The following is a 21,505-nucleotide window of genomic DNA, read 5'->3' as shown; positions in this document are numbered from 1 at the left end:
CCAAAGTTCAAAATGCTATCTCTTCACAACCTGTTACTTTTGATTCCCTCTCTGAGTTTCTTAGTAACTAGATATAAATTACACTTCTCACATTCCTATAGTCTCAGATTTCAAATGTTTCTTAAGGTTTTCTGTGTGTGATTTAGTCTTTCATTCGTCTGCACTACCCTTTGTGATCTCAGCTCAAAAGGTATTCACAAAGTGTGTAACCCCAATCATAGCGTGTTGCAGGCTGCAAGATGTTCACATATTTACTTATTTAGACAACTTGCTTATCTTTGCAGTCTTTTTTGTCCAAGTGTCTGGAATCTCTTAGTTGAGTGAGAGCTCTCCTTCACAGACTGGAGTTTCAAGAGAACATCCAAAAGTTGTTTGACTTTTCAGAGAATTGTTTTCATGGTGCATTTCCTAGATGTCACAGCTCAAAGAGCTTTTGAGCCACAGAAAAAGTAGATCTATATTTAGATTTTCCCTGAGTATTTTTCTCTCAGTCCAAAGCTTCAGCAAGGGAATTTCTCGGAATACTAAGATTCACGGCATCCACGATTCCTCTAGCCAGACTCCACATGGAAAAGATTCAGTGGTAGCTACTATCTGTATGGTCCTAACATCAACATTCCCTGGCATTTCAGATTCCTAAATTTTTAAAAAGGGAATTGCTTTGGTAGAGAGAACAGTTTTATATGAATCTAGGTCCATGAACCAAAACACCAACCAAACATGTTCTTACTGAAAGATCAAGGAAACCACCAGATGATGATCATCCAAACGTTTTGTTTAGCTCTTCCGTGCTGCACTTGGACGACTTCAGAATAAAACATTATATAATCTCACAAAGTGTAAATAACTTCTGAGATCAGTCACATGATTAGGAAATTAGATGATGCAACACTTCTTGTTAATGTCACTTGCAGATAAAATTAAACACTCCAGTATCCACAGGCCTCTGTGATAGTGTCTTTTAAAAGCATTTGAATAGGAAGGCTGCAAAGATTTCTTGAGTATTTTTTTTTACTTGGGATTTTGGCAATTTATTTATAATATGTTGGTCTGTGTAAAGAAATTTCAAAAGTTATTAATTTTATAAAATTTTTATATGTAATTTGCCTATTCAGTTTGAGATGTACATTAAGTTGAAGTTTGACTTTTAAAAAAATGTACATGAAGACATACTGAAAAGTAATTCTGAATGCTTTACAAAGACTTTTATGACTTTGATTCACATGAAGTTGTACATCATTAGATTTCCTTCTTTATGTGACTGGTTTCAGAAGTCAAATTTTGTGCGACTTGTGTATAGTTTAGTCTGAAGAAGTCCAAGTGTGGGATGAAAGGGCCAAGTAAAATATTTTGGTTGTTATCTGGTAGTTTCTTTCAAGTTTTCAGTGAGGACTCCTTTGGTTGGTGTTTTGGTTTGTAGTTTGTGCTTTAACCAACCTCTCTTAGTCACTGTGTAATGTTCTTCATATTGATCACTGCTGCAGTAGTATTAGCTATATGGATTATATCCTGCCAGGTATGTAATACCCAGCCAGCTTCCAAAGCTTCAGGGCACCTTTCACCTGCCTAAATTGTCAAGCAGCTCAAGCTGAGCTGACTAAAAGATAAGTTTGGGTGCAAACCCTTCAGAGCTTTCCTGCCAGCAGAGAGAAGGAGGCTGACTCCTGAAAGGACAATGCTAGGACTAACAAAAAAAATAAACGTTCATATCTTGGTATAAAACCAAAAAACAAGGGTGGTGGAGGGAGGGAGCTGCTATTGCAGCAGTGATCATTCAAACATCTACTGATGTCCTTCTATTCTACTGGTTCAGTATTCCCTAACATGGGGATTCCCTGCCAAGGGCAGCCCTACGTCCAGCCAGTATACCAAATCCTTTTACTACCTAAGGTATGCCATACATCTCGTACATGCTGCTCACATACATAGGGCATAAAAGCGACGCCTGGACATACCATCTCCAGAACTTCATGCTTCCAGTCTGAACGCCATCTTCAGTTGTTGGTCTGTTCATCCGAGTTGTTTGCGGTTTCAAATAAGTGCCCTGTTGGGTTTTTCTTTTCTTTACAGCTGCTTTTTGCTGTGGGGATTTTACATGTCATCCAGAAAAGGCAAATGTCAGTGTGGAAGGCAAATTCCATGTAAAAATATTCACTAGCAGTGTGCTTGTTTTGCTTAGAGCCTACTCACAATCACAAAACTTGCAATATTTGTCAGGCTTTTGTGCCTTAGACTTTATGAAGTCATCTTTCCTGTCTTGCTATTTCCTTGGAAAATCAGCACCTCAAACTTTAGCAAAAGACACTATGAAGGGAACTTTTAGGCCTGATGTCCTCATTCAGGAGAATGGCCAGAACACCAAGGTCTGGTCGGATTCCTTGGCTGGAGCCGTTTCAGAGGCCGCCATGGATCAGATAACAGGCACATCCTCAAAGGCATTGCAGATGCCCATTTTGGATGGTCAGGGGAACTGAGACTTGTTATGACAGAAGCACCTACAAGGTTCCGCAAATTCTGGTGAGGGAGGAGACTGTGACAACTATTATAAAGTGTAGGCCGACATTGGGTCCTTTCACATTTCATAAGGCAGACGTCCATCTAAAAAAGATGCAAAAAGCAAAGCATGTTTCTTCACCCAGGGACCCTCAAAGTGAGTAGCAGAACTATACCCAGGGGTTATTTAATACCCTTATGGATTTGAAGCCTCCTTTTGGGCGCCTCTATCCATTACTCCTTGGACATCTTACCCTAAAAAGAGAGCTAGGGATCAGGATTCTTCTGATGCTGTTTCTTCGGATGCGGAATCCTTAGCCTATTCCACCCAGCTTCCTTCCCCTCTAGAGTATGCATCTCCTGAAGTGGAATCTACTAGTTTGGAATCTCCTGTTCAAGTGGGATTGCTCCCATGTTTCTGAGGTACAAAAGAGATATGATATAAGCTCCTACAAGTAGAGTCTCCTTCACCATGTGCTGTTCCTTCAGTTTTGCTTGCGTTATTGGATGCTTTCTTCAGCATCTCTGGTTCTGGATTCCCAGCCTCTTGCTCCTAAGAGGTTTTTACAAGCTGCCCGAAGAATGCAGATTTCTTCACAAGTGTCCATCTGCCGACCCTTCATTGGTCTCTGTGGCCATGCTATTAATTACCAAACTCGTATGACATAGATCTGTTTTGGCTCTTTTCCCTGGCTACTCAAGTTATCTCTGACCTTCCAGATTCTTAGGGAAAAACTTCAGCTTTGTCTTTGCTAGCGGCTTCCTCTCGGGTAACCCATCATTCTGTTAATAGCAGCTGTGATGAAGCAGAAACTTCATCTGGGGCTGCTGCTTCAGGATCTGTATCGAGAAGGTATTCCTGTCCAAGGGCTTCAATCCCGGTCAGATTACGTAAAAGCTAGGTTATTGGATGTTCCCCTGGATAATCATGTTTTATTTGGTACTGCTGATGATTTGTTTGTCCTTGCAAGGAGTTACAGGACTTGAAACATCGTTCGGTTTCACCAGTGCCTAAATTACAAAGGAATTATCCTTCCAAATCACCTTTTGTTTGAAGACATGCCCATCCTCCTCCTAATAGTACGAAAACAGGTAGGAGGGATATTCCGCCTAACACTACTCAAGCTTCTCCTGGTCAGAAACGGTCCTTTCCTGACAAGCCAGGTAGTATCGGACTGTCACATTTCTCACAGCCTCATTTCTCTTTCCATTTGTCTTTGTGTCTCTTCCACTTTGGACAAACATAACACAAGACTCATGGGTACTTTCCATAATTCAGCAAGGGTATTTCATAGTTTAGAAATTCCTTTCTCCCTTTATGGGCATTCCTCAGCCATCTTGGAAAACAGTTGCATCTGTTCTGAGAGGTACATCAAGAGCTGTTAAATCAGGGAACTGTTCAAGAGGTTCCACAGGAGCAAAAGGAAAAATGGTTTTATTCAAGAATGTTTCTGGTGCCCAGAAAGGAGGGTCCATGGAGACCCATTCTGTATCTTTCACTCCTAAATACCTTTCTGAAAATTCCCTCCTTTCGCATGTTCTCTCTTCAGACCTTCTTTCCTTAACTTCTTTCTCAGGCTTTCACGGCTTCCCTGGATGTCAAGGATGCCTACCTTCACATTCCTACTCATCCCCTTTTCAGGAAATTTTTACTTTTCTCTGTTGCTTCCTGGCATTTTCAGTGCTCTGCTTTGCCCATTGGCATCTACTGCCCCAGGGGTCTTCACCAAATGCCTAGCTCCTGTGATTGCTTTCTGCAGGCTTCAAGGTATCCAAGTGTTTCCTTACCTGGATGATCTCCACTTTCAAGCATTCTCACCAGAGACTTTATGGAAAAGCTTCACTTTGTCATTACTTTTTTTTTTGAAAAGTCTGATGTTCACAATAAACTTCAAAAAGTAATCTCTAACCCCTTCTTAATATCACATTTTCCTAGGATGCAGGATTCAGACCGTGCCTTTGCTGGCATCCCTACCTCAGCCAAAGGCCTTGGCTGTTTCCTTCTTTCAAACTCTTCTTCCTCTGACCTCTGTCACAATCAGAGAGTCTGAGACTTCTGGGATTTATGGCTTCCACCATCCTTGTGTTACCTCTAACCAAACTCCACGTGAAAAAATTTCAGTGGTTCCTGAAATTAGTTTGGCAACAACATGTGCATCTCCTAGACTAGAACTTACAGCACTGCCTCTTCCCTGTCTAAAGAGGGAACTTCATTGGTGGATTCAGCAGTTGTCTCTGAACCCAGGCATTATCTTCAATCCACTTCTTCCATCTCAAGAACTGTTCAGACGCTTCAGAGGTTGTTTGGGGAGCAGCCTTTGGGACAATGAAAAGTGCAGGGGGTCTGGCCTCCTGTTCAGCAGAAGGAGCACATCAACATCAAAGAGATGAGTGTCTGCTGACACTTTAGGCCTTTCCTCTCTTCTCCCCAAGGCCTCTCAAAGTGTTTACAGACAACACCACAGTCCTGTGGTATGTAAGCAAATTGGGGAGGGACAACACCTTACCTTCTTTGTATGCTTGCACTCATGGTATGGGAGTTTGCGGTTCAGTATCATGGGACTCTTCAGGTGGTTTATATTCCCTCTGGTCAAAACTTTGTGGCAGACACACTGAGCAGGTCATTGACTCAATCCCATGAATGGATGTTTCACAGGGATGTGTTTCTGAACATTGTCCACAAGTAGAGTACTCCTCAAATAGATCTGTTTTGCTTCCCATCTGAACAGACAACTTCCTCAATTGTGTGCCAGAGTCCTAGGTCCTCTGGTTTAGAAGATAGACGCCCTCTCTTTTTTTTTTGGAAAGGGAAGTTTCTTTATGTATCCACCCCCCCCCCCCATTCTGAAAGTTCTGTTCAAGATTCAACAGGACAAACCCAAAATCTTGCTGGTGACTCCCTTTTGACCAAGACGGCGTTGGTCCCCTTTTCTGCATTTACCCAAGGGCAATCATCACAAGTTACCTCAAAGGGTGGACCCACTCGCACAAGACAAAAGATCCTTAATCCATCCACACCTGTTCATTCTTCAACTGACTCTATGGGTGAAAGGATTTTGATTCCTTTCAGACACCTTTTCTCTGAGGACATATTTAGAGTTCTACAGCAGGCCAGAAAACCCATACTAGGAAATCCTACATATCCAAATGAAAGAGACTTTTTGTCTGGCATCTTTCACATAACCTGGATCCACATGTTTCTTTCTTGTGTGAATTGCTCAGTGCTGGGTTGGCTTATTCCTCTGTCAAGTCCCACCTATCGGCTGTCTCTGCTTGTCCACTTTTATCTTCTTTGGCTTCCAGGTTTGAGGCAAAATAATTTCTAAAACGCGTCTTTCACATCAGACCTCCCAGGAAGCCTGTTCCTCCTCCCTGGTATCATAATATTGTTTTGGAAAAGTTGACTGTGGCTCCTTTTGAGCCTGCAGCTTCAGCTTCCTTGCAACTGTCCTTGGAAGCCTGTTTTGTTGTTGGCCCTTACTCCAGCCATATATGTGCCTGATCTTCAAGCCCTTATGACTTGTCCTCCTTTTTTGGTTTTTCAAAACAGATTTACAGATTGACAGGTAAGTGTAGAGAGTCTTGGGTCCAATTAACTGTCCTTGCATACTAATCCTTGTTTTATGCCAAAGGTAGTGAATGAGTTGTCACCTAATCTGTTAATTTTCCTACTTTTTTCCCCTTCTCCACAGTCTGCTAGCGAGAAGGTACTACACACTATGGATGTGTATAAACTAATCCAATCTTATTTGGATAAGACTAAGGTTATCAGGAAATCTGATGAGTTTTTTGTTTCTTTTCATGCCAGGTCTTTGAGTTTGGCTGTTTCCAAACAGACAGTTTTTTCTTGGATTTCTAAAGCTTTTTTGTTTTATGTTTCTCATGGAAAGGCTCTTCCTTCTCTTAAGGCTCATTCCACTAGGGCTGTGACTTCTTCTGGTGCTTTTTTCAAGGGTTTGGACACTAATTCCATTCTTAAGGCAGCTAAGTAGACTTCTTTGCATACTTTCATCAAACACTACAAGTTGGATGGAATTTCCAGAGCTAGAGCTGATTTTGCTAGGGCTATCCTTCGTGGCTTTCTAGAGAGCTGTAATGACCCTTCCTCCTCTCTCATGTTAGGAAAACTGCAATAGTAGAATAGAAGGACATAGTATGGTTGTGTCAAATCTTACCATAACAATAGATGTCCTTATCTTCACTGTTGCAGTATTCACTGCCTCCCTCCTACCCCCTGGTACTTTTTTGTTTTCTGCATGTACTGTTTACCTCTGGCGTTCCAACTCAGTTCTGAGGATGGTATGTCTGGGCGTCACGTTTATGCCCTATGTACGCAAGGAGTATACATGCAATGTATGGTGCACCTTGGGTAGTAAAAGGCTTTGGTATACTGGCCAAACATCAGGCCTCCCTTGACAGGGAATCCCCCATGTTAGGAATATTGCAACAGTGAAGAGAAGGACATCTATTGTTATGGTTAGATTTTACTCTATTATAATTTATGGTACGTTTAACTTCCACAACTGTACTATGTTCCTCGTATTGATCACTCTTCTGTAGCATTGGCTATCTGGGTAGATTGCCATAGCTAATTGTATTTGGGAGGTGGAAAAAGAAGGGTCGAAGAGTCCCTAGAGAATGGTCCTAGCAAAGCATGAACTAGACCTAAAGAAAGAATCCAGCTTATACTGCTTTGTAAAAGTATATACAGCGGACCAAGTAGCAGCTTCTAAAATACTTTTAGAATCCAACCCTTTCCAAAAAGCCATAGAAGATGCCAAGGTCCTTGTACAGTGGGCCTTGACTCTTCCTGAAATAGATATGTCTGATGATCTGAAAGATTTAGTTACATATAACTATATAGAATATAACTTGTATAGGTAAGGCTACTGCATTAGTGATCATTTGAATATCTACTCTTATAGTAAGATATCCTTCCATATCACTGTTGCATTATTTCTTCTTCTAGAGAATCCCCTGCCAAGGGAAGCCCAATATCTGGCCAATATACCAAAGCCTTAGGATTATTAGTTTATATTTATTTATTTCACATTTGTTAACCGGGCTGGTCCAGCTGAGCACAGGCCCATTTTCAGTGGAGACAGAGGAGAAAAGCTCCAGACAAAATGTACAAAAATTATTCAGTTTTATAATTGTCACACAGTTGAGTAAAAATAAAAATAGGTACAATTTTCACAAGATTGAGTAATAATACTAATGTTTCTATACACACAAAGTTGAGGAATAGATAAACAGAGAAAAGTAACATGTACATTAAGACTTGTAGTAGAGTGGAGACACTGTTTACGGTATGTACATAGCTGCTTTGTAGTAACTAATATGACTGACAGATTAAATGTAAAGAGTGGTAGGTACAATTAAGTGGGATCCTGACAAGGGCATATCCATGGCTTACAGATTGTGCTTCTTAATTCATGTTTAAAGCTGTTTGCGTTTGGGAAGCTATGTAGGGTGAAAAGGAGCGTGTTCCAAAAGAGAGAGAGAGGTGATGTATATAAAAGTTTGCCAATAGTTATGTTGGGTTTGTATGTTTATAGAAGGAGTTTGTCAGTACCTTTAACTAGTACATTGTGCATCACACTTATGCTCCCCACTCATGATGTATGGACGTACCTACCTCAGAACTACTTTGCTGCCAGTCTGAATGCCATCTTTGATCATCTGTCTGAGCGCTCCTTTGTCTACTGGTTACTAAGCCATTTTAGATGAGTGCCTTCCTGGGAGTTTTCTTCTCATCTTTGATTTCTGTACTTTGAGGGTTTGTGAGGTTACATGTCACCCACAAAGGGAAGATGTTAGTGTGGGAGACAGATTCCCCATAAGCACCATCACAAGCAGTGTTAGTTTTGCTTTGGTGCTTCTCAAGATCATTCATCATGCCCAATTTATGCATTTTTCCCTCAGTAGTAGTCTCTCCTCTTTACTTATTTACCTTGAGAACCAATGTCTTAGTGTTGGTGCAAGGTGAAGTGGCGGAATCGTGCCGGACCGTGGGTCAGCTTTCTGCCAAGAATAAGAAGACTGAAAAGGTTTGATCGGATTTGGCTGCGGTACTGCCTCCCTTGGACTTCTCTTTTCAAGACTGGTGAAGGCCCAAAGGATCATCTGGTCATCCTAATTCCTCTGCTGCGACCATTTTGGGGTCTAGCATGGATCTGGTTTCTTGCCCTTCCTTGGAGACTCTGCAGATGTTCATTATGGATGTTGAGGGGGAACTATGGCTCATTGTATCTGAGGGACCAAGGAGAGTTCTGCAGATTCTTGTTAGGGAGGAGATTCCTACTACATTAATTGAGTGTCGGCAAGGATCCGAACCTTCTAAGATTTTTAGGGCTGACATCCCTTTGAAAAAGAATCAGAAAACAACGCATATTTACTCTGCTTGTAAGGATTCCCAACATGAGTGACAGGGTTTCACACAGGAGTTGTTTAATGCACTCATGGCCTTGTAGCCTCCCGGGGAGTTTCTGTTCCAGCCTTTCCCCCTTGATCTTCCACTCCTCTTAAGAGCCCTAGGGAGCAGGACTCTTCTGATGAGAAATTGGACTCTGAAGAAGAGTCTTAAGCCTATTCTTCCCAGATTCCTTCTCCATTAGAATATGGTTCTGAGGACTTGGACTCAATTAGTCCAGACTCTCTCTTTGAAGAACTTTCGTTTGGAGATGCTACATCTCGGATGATGGAATTTTTTAAATGGGACCATACCCAGGTTTCTGATCTCAAGAAGACGCATTATGAACTACTCGAGATGGAGATGGAGTCTACTAAGCTTTCTGCTGTGCTTCCTTTCCTTGCTGCTCTGTTGGACACTTTCATCATTTTCTCAGGCTCCTGGTTCCCAGTTCCCAGCTCCTAAAAAAACTTGTAGGTTTTTATAAGGTGCCTTATGATTGTAAGTTTCTTTACAAGCGTCCTTCTGCTGACCCCTCTGCTGTTTCTGTTTCTTCAGATAAACCTTACAAACTGTTGCCTTCCACTAAATTATTTTTTCTGACAAGGACAGTAGGGCCATGGAAAGGCTGGGCAAAAAGGTGTACACTGCAGCTACCTTGGCCTTTTGGGCTATTGACTACTAGTCCCATATGACCAGGTATGTTTTAGCTCCCCTCTCAGGCTTTTCAGGTTGTTTCTGACCTTCCTGACTGTGAGGAGAAGGCTTTGTCTCTCTTTGTTGGGATCCTCTTCTCAAGTGGCCCATCATTCTATAAATGTAGTCATCGTGCAGCTGATGCTTCTTGTAGAACTGCTACTCCCTGTGGTTTTGTGGCAAGATGTTGTTCTTGGCTTTGCCTCCAGCCTTTATCTGATGATATTAAGGCTAAATTGCCGGATGTTCCTCTTGGCAATAAAAATATATTTGGTTCTGCTGCTGCTGAGCTTTTTAAGTCCCTGCAAGAGAAAAGTAAGGCCTTGCAGGAGTTTAAGCATTTTTGTTTCCCTTGTTCCGAAATTTCAGAGGGATTATTCTTCCAGGCCTGCCTTTGCATACAGTCACACCCTCCTCCCAAATGTAAAAAGGGTTCTAGAAGGGCTCCTCCTGCTAAGTCTACTCAAAATCTTCCCTTTTCAAGACAAGCCAGGTTCTGTCTACCTGCCCCCCAAGTCAGGTTCTTTTATGTCTTCATCTTTCCCTGTCTCTTCAGAATTGGTTAAGGATTCCAGGATTTTTTTTTTCTGTCCATCATCATTTTTTATTAGTATTACATGTAATCAAAATTTCCTTTTTTTTTGGGCATTCCTCAACATCTTCAGGGACAGCTGTTCTTTTTTTCTGGATGCACTTCAAAGCCTTTTGTCTCAAGGCACCATCCAAGCAGTTTCTGATACTCAAAGGGGGAAAGGTGTTTTATTCCAGAATGTTTCTGATTCCCAGAAAAAAAAAACACCTGGAGACCCATTCTAGATCTTTTTCAGCTCAACACCTTTTTTAAAGCTTCCTTCATTTCTAATGCTGTTCCTTCAAACCCTGTTCCCTCATTCTACGTCAAGCTTTCCTAGTCTGTCTGGATCTTAGGGATGCCTATCTCCATATATAACCGTCCATTTCAGAAAATTCAGAAAAAAGTTTTTTGTTTCCTTTCCTTCCTTCTTCCTTGCTCTGCTGGCCCTCCTGCTGACCTCTGCTCTTTTCCAAGCTTCCAAGCCAAATGCCTTTATTTTTGCAGTTTTTTGGGATGAAGGGGAATCTTTCCTTTTCCTTACTGGCATGACCTGCTCATTCAGGACTCCTTCCTTTTCCCAGAGACCTTCCTTCGCTATTTGATTTACAGCCACAGCCAGGGAGCTGTCTTTCAACCTAGGAATTTCTTTTCAGTCCTCCGTCCCCTCTGAGGAATTCTCTTTTGGATGCTTCAGACGTGGGGTGGGGAGCTTCTTTTTGCCCTCTAAAGGTTCAGGGCCTTTGGTTCTTTTGTCAACGTCAGAGATGAGAGCTCTCCTCCTGGCTGTTTGGGCCTTTCAAAATCTTTATAGACGATACCACAGTGATGGGGTAGATCAACAAATGGGGGTGGGGTGGGGGTGACTCTTGAGGCTGTTTATTTCTTCAGGAAAGAACATTGTGTCAGGCTGTGAACAGGTCCATAGCACAGATTCAGAAATGGGTTCTTCATAGAGATTTGTTTTGGGACATTGTCCACTACTGAGGTACTCCTCTGGTAGATGTTTTTGCCTCCACTCTGAACACACAGTTTCCTCTCTTTTGCACTAGAGTCCCATGTCCTCTGGCTTGGAAGGAGATGTTTCTTTATACCTTCCCTCCACTATCTCTCATATTGAGGGTCTTGTTTAAGATAGAACACGACTTCCCAAAAATCTTTTTGGTGACTCACTTTTGGCCCAGACAGCATTGGTTCCCTCCTCTTCTGCATCTAGCGAACCACAAGTTACCTCACAGGGTGGACCAACTCGCACATGACAAGGGGTTCTCCCATCCATCCTCACTTGTCCACCCTTCAACTGACACTGTGAGCGACAGGGTTGTGATCCCTTTTAGGCACCTTTTTTCTGAGGACGTACTTCTGGTTCAGCAGGAGGCCAGGAAACCCACTACCAGGAAATCTTCCAAATGGAAGACCTTTTCTGTTTGGTGTCTTGCTTGCAACCTGGATCCACTTTCTGTGCAAGTTCCTTTGATTCGGTCATTTGTGTGAATTGCTCCATGCTGGGTTGGCATACTCTTTAAAGACCACTTTTCAGCTGTTTCTACTTGTCTACCTTCGACTCCTCCTTTGGCTTCTAGATTTGAGCTCAAACTATTTGTTAAAGGCATCATTCATATTAGGTCTCCCCGGAAGCCTATTCTTCCTGGGACCTTAAATTTGTTCTTGAAAAATTGACTGGGGGGGTTCTTTTTGAGCCTGCAGCTTCAAGCTCCCTTATAGTAGTGTACATAGAGGACTGTTCTTTTTGGCCCTTAATTCAATTAGAATGGTGTCTGAGCTTCAGGCCTTTATGGCTGTCCCTCTTTTTTTAGTTTTTTTTTTTTTTTTATAGAGACAGGGTGATTCTTCGTACTAAACCTTCTTTTATGCTGAAGGTGGCTAATGAGTTGTCTCTTAATCAGTCTATTCATTTGCCCACTTTTTTTCCCCTTATCCACAGTCTACAGTAGTGAGAGGGTTCTTCATACCTTGGATTTGCATAGACAGCTCAGATATTATTTCTGCAAAACTAAAGCCATTTGCAAATTTGAACAACTTTGCTTCCTTTCATCCTAGGTCTCTAGGTTTGGCTGTTTCTAAGTAAACAATTTCTTTTTGTTAGTCTTTTCCTGAGAAAGGCCTTTCTACTTCTTGTAAGACTCATTCTGCCAAGGCTATGGCTTCCTCTGGTGCCTTTTTTTCCCACGGGATTGGATCCCAGTTCCATCCTTGAGGCAGCTGTTTGGACTTTTGTATTAATCATTACAAGCTGGATGTGGTTTCCAGAGATAGAGACTGATTTGCCAGGGCTATCTTGCATGGCTTTGAGGGCTGTGCTCGATTTTCCTCCTCAGACTTTTCTTGTTGAGCTTTTGTACTCTCCCTAGAGTAAGGAATACTGCAACAGTGATTTGGAAGGGTATAGTACAGTTGTGTACAATGTTACCATAATAGTAGTTGCCCTTCCCTGCACTGTTGCAGTATTTGGTCCCTCCGTCCTCCCCTTTTTTCTTTCTATCTGGATGCACATGTTCCTGCTTTACTCCTTGGACTGTTGTTCCTTCTGGGGCCTTTCACTTCTGAGGCAGGTATATCCGTAAGTCAACTTTATGCCCTAATCCATGAGTGGGGAGTATACGTGTGAAGTACGATGTACTAGTAATACTAAGGCTTTGGTACACTGGACAGATGTCATTTTACACAACTGTACTTTCAACTTGCACAACTGTACTTTTTTGGTTACATATAAATTCAGGTTTGCCATTTTCCCTTCCAGCTCCAGCACAGGTGGCCACAACAGATGCCCCTGACTTTGCTAGAGGAGAGGTATCTATGGGGCTAAAAGTGCAGTGTCTTTGGAATAAAACAGCAAACCAAAACACACACACGTAAAAGCGATGGTTGTAACAAATGCTGTCAAGTCAATCAGTCATCTTTGGTCCTCCAGATTGTTACAAGTGATCACATACAACACCGCAGTGATGTGGTAGATAAACAGTGGAGAACCAGATTTTACTCTGTGTAGACTAGCCATGGTAGACTGATTATGTAGCTTTTTTAGTGCACTCTCACTCCACAGGGATCTTGCATCTCAGAGCAAAATTTTGTGGTAGACATGTTGAGCAGTACCAGGACAGTTACTCAGGAAGTGAAATTAAATCGGGTGGTTTTACAGGAAATGATCCATCTATGAAGAACGTCTCGGATAGATCTATTGGCCTTCATTCACAACCAACAACTGGCAAAATTCTGCTCTGACTTCTGCATGCAAGTCTCGAAAGCAGATACAGTTTTGTTTCTTTGAACAGGAATGTTCTTGTATGCTTTTCCACTGATAAAAATGGGCATTCTGAAGATTCAGAAGGAGACTCCAAAGGTCACAGTGGTGACTCCCTTTTGACCCAAGCAACAGTGGTTCTCTCTCAATCTCATGCTGGAAATGGCCAAGAACAATTACCACAAACTTCCTTATTGGCTGGACTTGATCACACATGACAGGAGTTTGTTGATGCACCCCAGCCTGAAATAACTTCAGCTGCCTATAGATGGTTTAATACCATATAGACACCTGTTGTTGAGGGCATGCATCAGGTATTAATGGTAGCAAAGAAGCCTGCTACTAGGAAATCATATGTTACTTAAATGGGAAAAAAGGTTTCTAGTTGGTGCCAAGACAAAACCAGGAGACTTTTGATAGTATTTCTCTGGATCTACAAAATTTCCGTGAGTTATCCAGTGGCTTTTCTTGTGCCTCTGTCATGGCTTGTCTGCTATTTCAGCATTTCTGCCCTTGGATCCTCCCCTTTCAATGCATCCCCGTGTTAAAATGCTTTTGAAGGGGGTGTTGCATGCCTTTCCACCTAGAAAGCATGTTGCTCTTCTGGAGATCCCAGCCTTATTTTTGAAAACTTAATTCTTGCTCCATTTGAAACGGCTCATCAGGCTGATTTTGAGGTTCACAACATGGAAGGCAGCTTTGTTTATTGCTGTCTTGAGGTACAAACTCTTAGGTGGGTCAATGTTCTCTCATTTTTCACAAAGATAAGGTTTCATTGAAAACTAATCCCTGTTTTATACATATAGTAGTATCTGAGTTTACTTTGAATTAAGCTGTCCATCTCCGTCTTTCCAGAATCTAAAAATGAGGGAGAAAGGATTCCTTCATACTTTGGATGTCCACAGACCACGCTGATATTTTGACAGAACTAAAACCTTCAGGGAACTCTGGTTATTTATTCATTTCTTAAGTAGGTAAAAAAAAGAACAACTTTGCATCAATGCTGACCCATCTCCAAATAGTTGTTGCAGTTTTACTCTTGAAGACTCATTCTACCAGGTCCTTGGCTACATTAGTGGCTTTTTGGAAAGGGATGGATTCTGAAGGTATTTTTGATGCAGCTGCTTGGTCCTATGTACATACCTTTACAAGGTACTACAGATGTTTCCTTTTCTAGATCCATTCTTCAGGGACTGCTGGGCCTTTATCCTTATCCTGCTAGTTAGTTTAAGCTGTTGTAGTTGACCCATAAAGCAAAGGCTACTGCAGCAGTAATCAAATGATAAACATGATACAGTTCTACAAGTAAACTTACTGTAACAGTAGATGTTCAAATGACCACTGTTTGCAGTAGCTTCTCCCTGCTTCCATCCCCATTGTTTTTGTATATATTTTTTTTGTTTCCAGGGTGAGGACTTTGATCTTTGTTTACCGAACATGGACTTCTTTCAGAGCTTTAACCTCCCTTTCTCAGATGGCATGGAAGTTCTGAAAGGCTTGCCACCCAGACCATTAATTTTCTTCAGCTCAGCTGATGCTGCCAGCAGTTTGGGTGTGTGGAAGGTGCCCTTAAGCTCCAAAAGGTGATTGGCCGTTGTATCCTGTGTGGGATAGAAACCATATTGCCAAGACTACTGTAAAAGTGCTTATTTGAACATCTACTGTCATCATAAGTTTACTTGCACAACTGTACTAGTTCACGTTTTGCTGTAGAGAAAGAGTAATGCTTTCAAGCAGAATTAAACTTGATGACTCAGATGTTTGTAGTTAAGGGTTTTTTTTATCTTTGGTTTAAAAAAGGAAATGTAGCTTTTATGACGTTGCTTGTATTTGTTTAGGTCGAGCTTGGTTGTACCTTGCCCTTAATGAGAATTCTTTGGAAAGTTACCTGAGACTATTTCAGGAGAATCAGACTCTTCTACACAAGTACTACTACAGGTGAGTGTGTTGTTTTTTTTCCCTAGGCACTGCTTGTGGAAACCATGCACACCAGTAATTAATTATGTATATGTCTGTCTCTCTCTTTCTCTGTGCTGAAGTACTCCTGATTTTCGCTTCTTTTCTATGTTTTACATTGAATTTCTCACCCCAGTCTACATTTTATTGAAGCAGCCCATATACGTATGCATCACTGACCTGATCTGTTAATCTGTCTCAATTTTAAATGAGTAAATAAAAAGCTATGATAGTTTACCTCACTCGTTTTATGTAGATGTCTTTCTTTGTGAACTTGTGTCAGTGAACATGTTTTTCATCAGACTATGTGAATTTGGTGAAAGATGATACAAGGTAACCAAGCCTGGTGCCTTTCGTATCCGAGCCGGCTCACTTTTATTGTCTTATTGCTGTGGATTAAAATACCGCTAACGACAGGGATGGCTGGTATGGGTCTAAAGGGAGGTGGTACAGAGACCTTTATAAGAAGAGGGCAAGTGGAAGGTGAAGATGTAACAAGAACAGAAGAGAGAATAGAAGTGTGTGCATGCATACATATGTACATTTGTGTGCATCTCATATGTGCACATAAATATGTATACATATACTTGGGTCTAAATTAGATGCATGAAAAGACTTTTGCGCAAATGCTCACATGAGCAAAAATGCTGGGAATCGAAACTGTGAGCCCTTTCCTCACTGTAGTGTGACCTCGGAGTTAGAATATATAGTTAGCGGGGAGTGTGGGGGCGCAGCCCCCCACAATAGCAAGATGTTCATCGTGTTTCACTGTTGCAGTCATTACAATTGGGTTATCCTGCTGGCAGGCTATCCGCAGTCGGCCTGAGTTCCAAAGTCTAGGTCCGGCGTCGGTTGCTGTCGCCTCCTCCCTGAAGTCAGTGCGCCAGGGGTATAAAAGTTGCAGTCGACGCCATTTTCTTCAGTCTTTCTTGCCCCACGGTGCCCAAAGCAAAAGCAGTTCGCAAGTGCCGGTCGGCCGACTCCTGAGATTTTCAGATTCGAATTTCAGATCCGAAGTCTTCATTAAAGCTAAGTACCCCATTGGGGAAACATTTTTCTTGCTCCAGACCGATGTCAGAAAAAGTTAATAATTGTATTTCTTGTGGGAAGCAAATACCTCATAAGGATTTTCATTCTTACTGTATTCCTTGCGTAGGCCCTGACCATGATGCTGCTAGTTGTCGGTTTTGTGCTAGATTTAACCAATGCATTATTAAGCTTCGGAACGATTTTGCATTTCATTATTTTGGCAGAAGATTTAACTATATAATGCAGTCGGAGCAACCGACTACCGGAGTTTATAAAAAGCGCAAAGAAAAGGACAGGCACCCGAGGTCCAAAACAGACTTGGCTTCCGCTAGGCCTGTCGCCGGTTCTCAGTGAGGTGCTTTTGCAGCCCCTGACGCCCGCTACCTCAGAGCCACAGGCCGCTTCCAACTCCCACGTGGAGCCGACTAGGCCACTGGAAACTCAAGGTACTGGACACTCAGAAACTATTTCCTCAGATGGGTCCGGAGCCGCTGAGCAGGCATCTGCTTCTGAGTGTGTTTTCAGGCCTACACAGTTATATGTAAAACCAACTTCAGCTTCAAAGGCAAAGACTAAAGCAGCTCTAAAGACAAAGAAACAAGTACAGCATTCTCCTGGGCAGGCCTCTATGCCTAAAAAACAGATGCTTAAAATGGCCGAAGACCTGATTACTTTGATCAGGGGTTCCCATCCCCCTCCTGATAAGAGGCCTTGGCAAGAGATAGAATATGCATCTTCAGATCAGGTTTCCATTTCCTCTGATTCCTCTTCTGAACAGGAATATTCTCTTCCTCTCTATGAAGATTCTGATGCTGAAGAATCTATTCCTTCAGCCTCTCCTCCTGAGGATTATTCTTTTGGAGAAACCCTGCATACTATGAGGGAGCATTTCCGCTGGGAGAGCCAAGATTACTCAGAATCCAAGAAAAGGCTCTGAGACTTCCTTTTATTACCTCGGCACAGGCCCCTTGCTATTCCTCCTGTTTTGGACATTGTAGATTATGTATTTTCAGAGTCCGGAAAGTCTCCTGACTCTTTGCCACCAGCTCCTGTTAAACCAGACAGATACTACAGGGTTCCTGATTCACATAAATTTCTTTATAAAAACCCTGCTGTAGACCCAGAAACTCTCTCTCAAGGTCCCAAAGGGGTCAAGGCTTCCACTGCAAAAAACCCTATACCCTCTGATAGGGATTCAAGGGCCCTGGACAGATGGGGGAAAAAGATTTATACTTCTGCTACCTTGGCTGTAAGAGCTTTAAATTGTCAGTTTCATATGTTTACATATCAGCAATATCTAATGTCACTGCTTAAACAGAAAATGTTGACAAATTCAGAATGTGCAGAAAACAAAGAAATGCAGGATTTATTGCATGCAGCTGAACAAGTAGGAAAGCATACTCTGCAATGTGGTTTTGATTCTCTAGAGGCCTCCTGCAGGGCCGCTGTTACAGGTTCTGTCATTAGGAGACATGCTTGATTAAAAGAACAGAATCTGCCCGATCATGTTAAAGGAAAATTATTAGATGCTCCATTACAACATGATACCTTGTTTGGTGTTAAAGCAGAAGAGGTGTTGAAGAAAATGGAGGACAAAGCTAAATCTATGCAAACAGTCAAGGATTTCTTACAGGTACAGCCTCCCGGATTTAGCAGGAACTGGCCTGCAAAGAATTGGTCCTTTCCAGTGTCAGGCCACAAAGAGGCAGATACAGACATCCCAGAGGCAGATCACAGCCCCAAGGCTCATACAGGCCTAAACAATGGGGTGCTTCTACCTCCAAAAGCGGAGAAGAAAAATCACAGCCATACAGGAAACCGTCTCAATGACTTCCCCTGCCAGCACCAAGCACTTATCTTCTGGCAGCTCCTTTGGGGAAAAACTAGCACTTTTTGCACAAAATTGGCACATGATCACCCAGAACAAATGGGTCTTAAATATCATATCCCAGGGCTACAGGTTCCATTTTCACACCCTGCCTAGGTCAAACGGTATGCCAAACCTGACACGCAGTCAATGGGCAGAGGCACAAAAACAAGTTTCATCCCTCATGGACATGAGCCATTCAGCAAATACCACAGCAAGAGCAGGGACTAGGATTTTACTCAAGGTTATTCTTGGTGCCCAGAAAGGACAAAACCTGGAGACCAATACTGGACCTGTCTATCCTGAACACATTCCTGGATATTCCAAAATTTAAAATGTTAACTCTGCAGCAGCTTCTGCCCATGCTGGGCAAGAAGGCTTGTCTTGTGACTTTAGACCTAAAAGAGGCATACCTGCATGTCCCAATCAGACAATCATGCAGAAGATACCTCAGATTTATAGCTGGCTCAATGCATTACCAGTTCTCTGCCCTGCCCTTTGGCTTATCTACTGCGCCCAGGGTCTTCACAAAATGCCTGGCACCAGTAATTGCTTTTTGCAGACAAAGAGGAATTCAAATATGTCCTTACTTGGACGACTGCCTTATTCAAGCAGAGAACAAGGACACTCTACTACAGCATCTGGCGTTTGTAAAAACATTACTAACAGGCCTAGAGTACACAGTAAACGAAAAGAAATCAAAGCTCGTACCCTCTCAAGAGATAATATTCCTGGGTGCAAGCTTAAATACAACTGCCCAGATGGCTTATCTCAGGCCAGACAAACACAGACAACTGACTACTTATTTCAAAATGTTGGTAACAAAGACCCAGTTATCTGCAAGGAAAATTCTGCAGGTTTTGAGCTTCATGGCATCCTGCATTCTGCTAATTCCATATGCAAGACTGCATATGAGGAAACTTCAGTGGTATCTAAAAAGTGTTTGGACTCAACATTGCCACAGCCTGGAAACAATAATTACCCTCATTCCCTGCCTGCAACAGGAGTTTCGATGGTGGGCAAAAGCCTGTCACCACAACACGGGACATCCATTCACCTTACCCGCAGTCAGGCAAACATTGACAACAGATGCATCAGATTATGCCTGGGGGGCCCATATGGCAGGAAGATGTATTCAGGGCACATGGTCCGCAAGTCAAATGCATCTACATATCAATCAAAAAGAGATGCTAGCAGTTCAAAATGCCCTGACAGCCTTCAAGGATCTACTTCATCCAGGAGAGCTACTGATAAAGACGGACAATACCACAGTCATGTCGTACATAAACAATTAAGGTGTCACACATTCCTACCCCCTCTGCAGACTAGCCATGAACTTGTGGGACACAGCATTGACTTACCAAGTACATCTGCAAGCACAATTCCTGCCAGCACAATTCCTGCCAGGAAGGAAAAATACTCTGGCAGACGAACTAAGCAGAAACCTAATGGATCCCCACGAGTGGAAAATTAATCCACATGTGTTCAGCATGATAACAAGGAACTGGGGATGCCCGGACATAGACCTATTTGCCTCCCCTCACAATTGCCAACTACAAAGATTCTGCATAAGGACTTATCACAAGCAAGCATGGAAAGTGGATGCTCTATCTTTCAGTTAGAAAAACCTAACAGTATATGTCTTTCGTCATCTGCCTCTCCTCCCCAAGGTACTCCTCAAGGTCAGACAAGAGAAGCCAAAAATGATACTGATTGCCCCAGACTGGCCCCGCCAGCACTGGTACCCAATCCTAAAGAGCTTGTCTCAATGCCCAGCTTGGACATTACCTCAAATTCCTCACTTATTGAGGCAACAACACAGTCAGATACTGCACAGCCAACTCAGGACCTTCAACCTGGCAGCATGGCGGATAATGTAACCACTCAAGACACACCTCTTTCTAAAGCAGTCATGGATGTTCTTTTGGAGGCCAGGAGACCTAGCACCAGAAAATCTTATGCAGAAAAATGGAAGAGATTCTGTGCTTGGAACCAGGCACAAGGTATTGACACGATTGTTCCAAATATTCCTCAGATTTTGCAATACTTAACTGAGATGTTGGATAAAGGCCTTTCCTTTTCATCAATTAAAATTCATGCCTCTGCCATTTCAGCTCATTACAATATAGAACCACCTATTTTTTCTCATCCATTACTAAGGCAGTACCTCAGAGGGTCCAAAAACATAAGACCCCCAAGGAGAGCACCAGTACCTGCATGGGACCTCAACTGAGGCTTGGAAAAACATACACTGCCTCCGTTTGAGCCAGCCTCTGCAGCTGATATCAAATTCTTATCCTGGAAGACAGCTCTGCTCCTAGCAATAACCTCTGCTAGATGAGTCTCAGAGTTACAGGCACTCATGGCTGTGGAACCTTTTATCATTTTCCATCCTGACAGGGTTTCTCTGAGGACAAACCCTACATTTATGCCTAAGGTAGTGACCAGTGTGGCCCTTAACCAAACAATTCACTTGCCTACCTTTTACCCAAACCCACAGAATAAGGGTGAGAGACTTTTGCATTCTTTGGACATTCACAGACAGCTACGCTTCTACTTGGACAGAACCAAAGCTTTCAGAAAGACTGAACAACTTCTAGTAGCATATGCTGCAGGATCACAAGGAAAGCCCATCTCAAAGCAGACTTTTTCAAAGTGGATAGGCCACTGCATTCGTTTCTGCTATTCACAGCATGGCAAATCAGTGCCTAAGGGCATTAGGCCACATTCCACCAGAGCAGCAGCCACTTCAGCAGCCTTCCTCAGAGGAGTACCAACCAAAGACATCTTAGAAGCTGCAACTTGGAGTTCAGTGCATAATTTTACAAAGCACTATCACTTGCCTCTCTTCTCTTAATCCAGGGCAGGCTTTGCCACTGCAGTTCTGCAGGGCCAGATAGCCTTTCCTAATCCTATTTAGCACCAGCCTCCCAACCATAGCTTTGGGATTTAACCCAATTGTAATGACTGCAACAGTGAAACACGATGAACATAGTACAGTTGTGTATCTACCATAAATGTAGATGTTCGAGTGTATTCACTGTTGCAGTCCAGGCCACCCTCCCACCATCCCCCTTTTCCTTGCTGGGACTTATCTGTACTTCTCTATTCTATACAACCTATGTGGTGTATTTGTTTGTAGATGAAGGAAAAGTTGTTTTTTGGTTATGCATGCTTATTGGCATTAGTGAGCCTACCATTTTAGGGGCACCTGACATC

General features: G+C 42.5%; 1 protein-coding gene across 2 annotated transcripts in view; it reads left to right on the top strand.

Annotated features, from left to right (window-relative positions):
- The window catches only part of PLEKHM2 (pleckstrin homology and RUN domain containing M2), a 1,089,177-nt gene that overhangs the window by 273,989 nt on the left and 793,683 nt on the right, over positions 1 to 21,505 (top strand). For both annotated transcript variants that reach the window (XM_044061870.1, XM_044061869.1), the window contains exon 4: positions 15,273 to 15,372. In XM_044061870.1, the coding sequence (XP_043917805.1) occupies positions 15,273 to 15,372 (100 nt within the window). The remainder of the gene's footprint in view (positions 1 to 15,272; positions 15,373 to 21,505) is intronic.

Source organism: Protopterus annectens, chromosome 2.part0 (genome assembly GCF_019279795.1).
Source record: "Protopterus annectens isolate FY-2018-M chromosome 2.part0, PAN1.0, whole genome shotgun sequence".
NCBI lineage: Eukaryota > Metazoa > Chordata > Ceratodontiformes > Protopteridae > Protopterus > Protopterus annectens.
The sequence above is the reverse complement of the archived record's forward strand: the minus strand, read 5'-3'. Positions and strand labels throughout refer to the sequence as shown.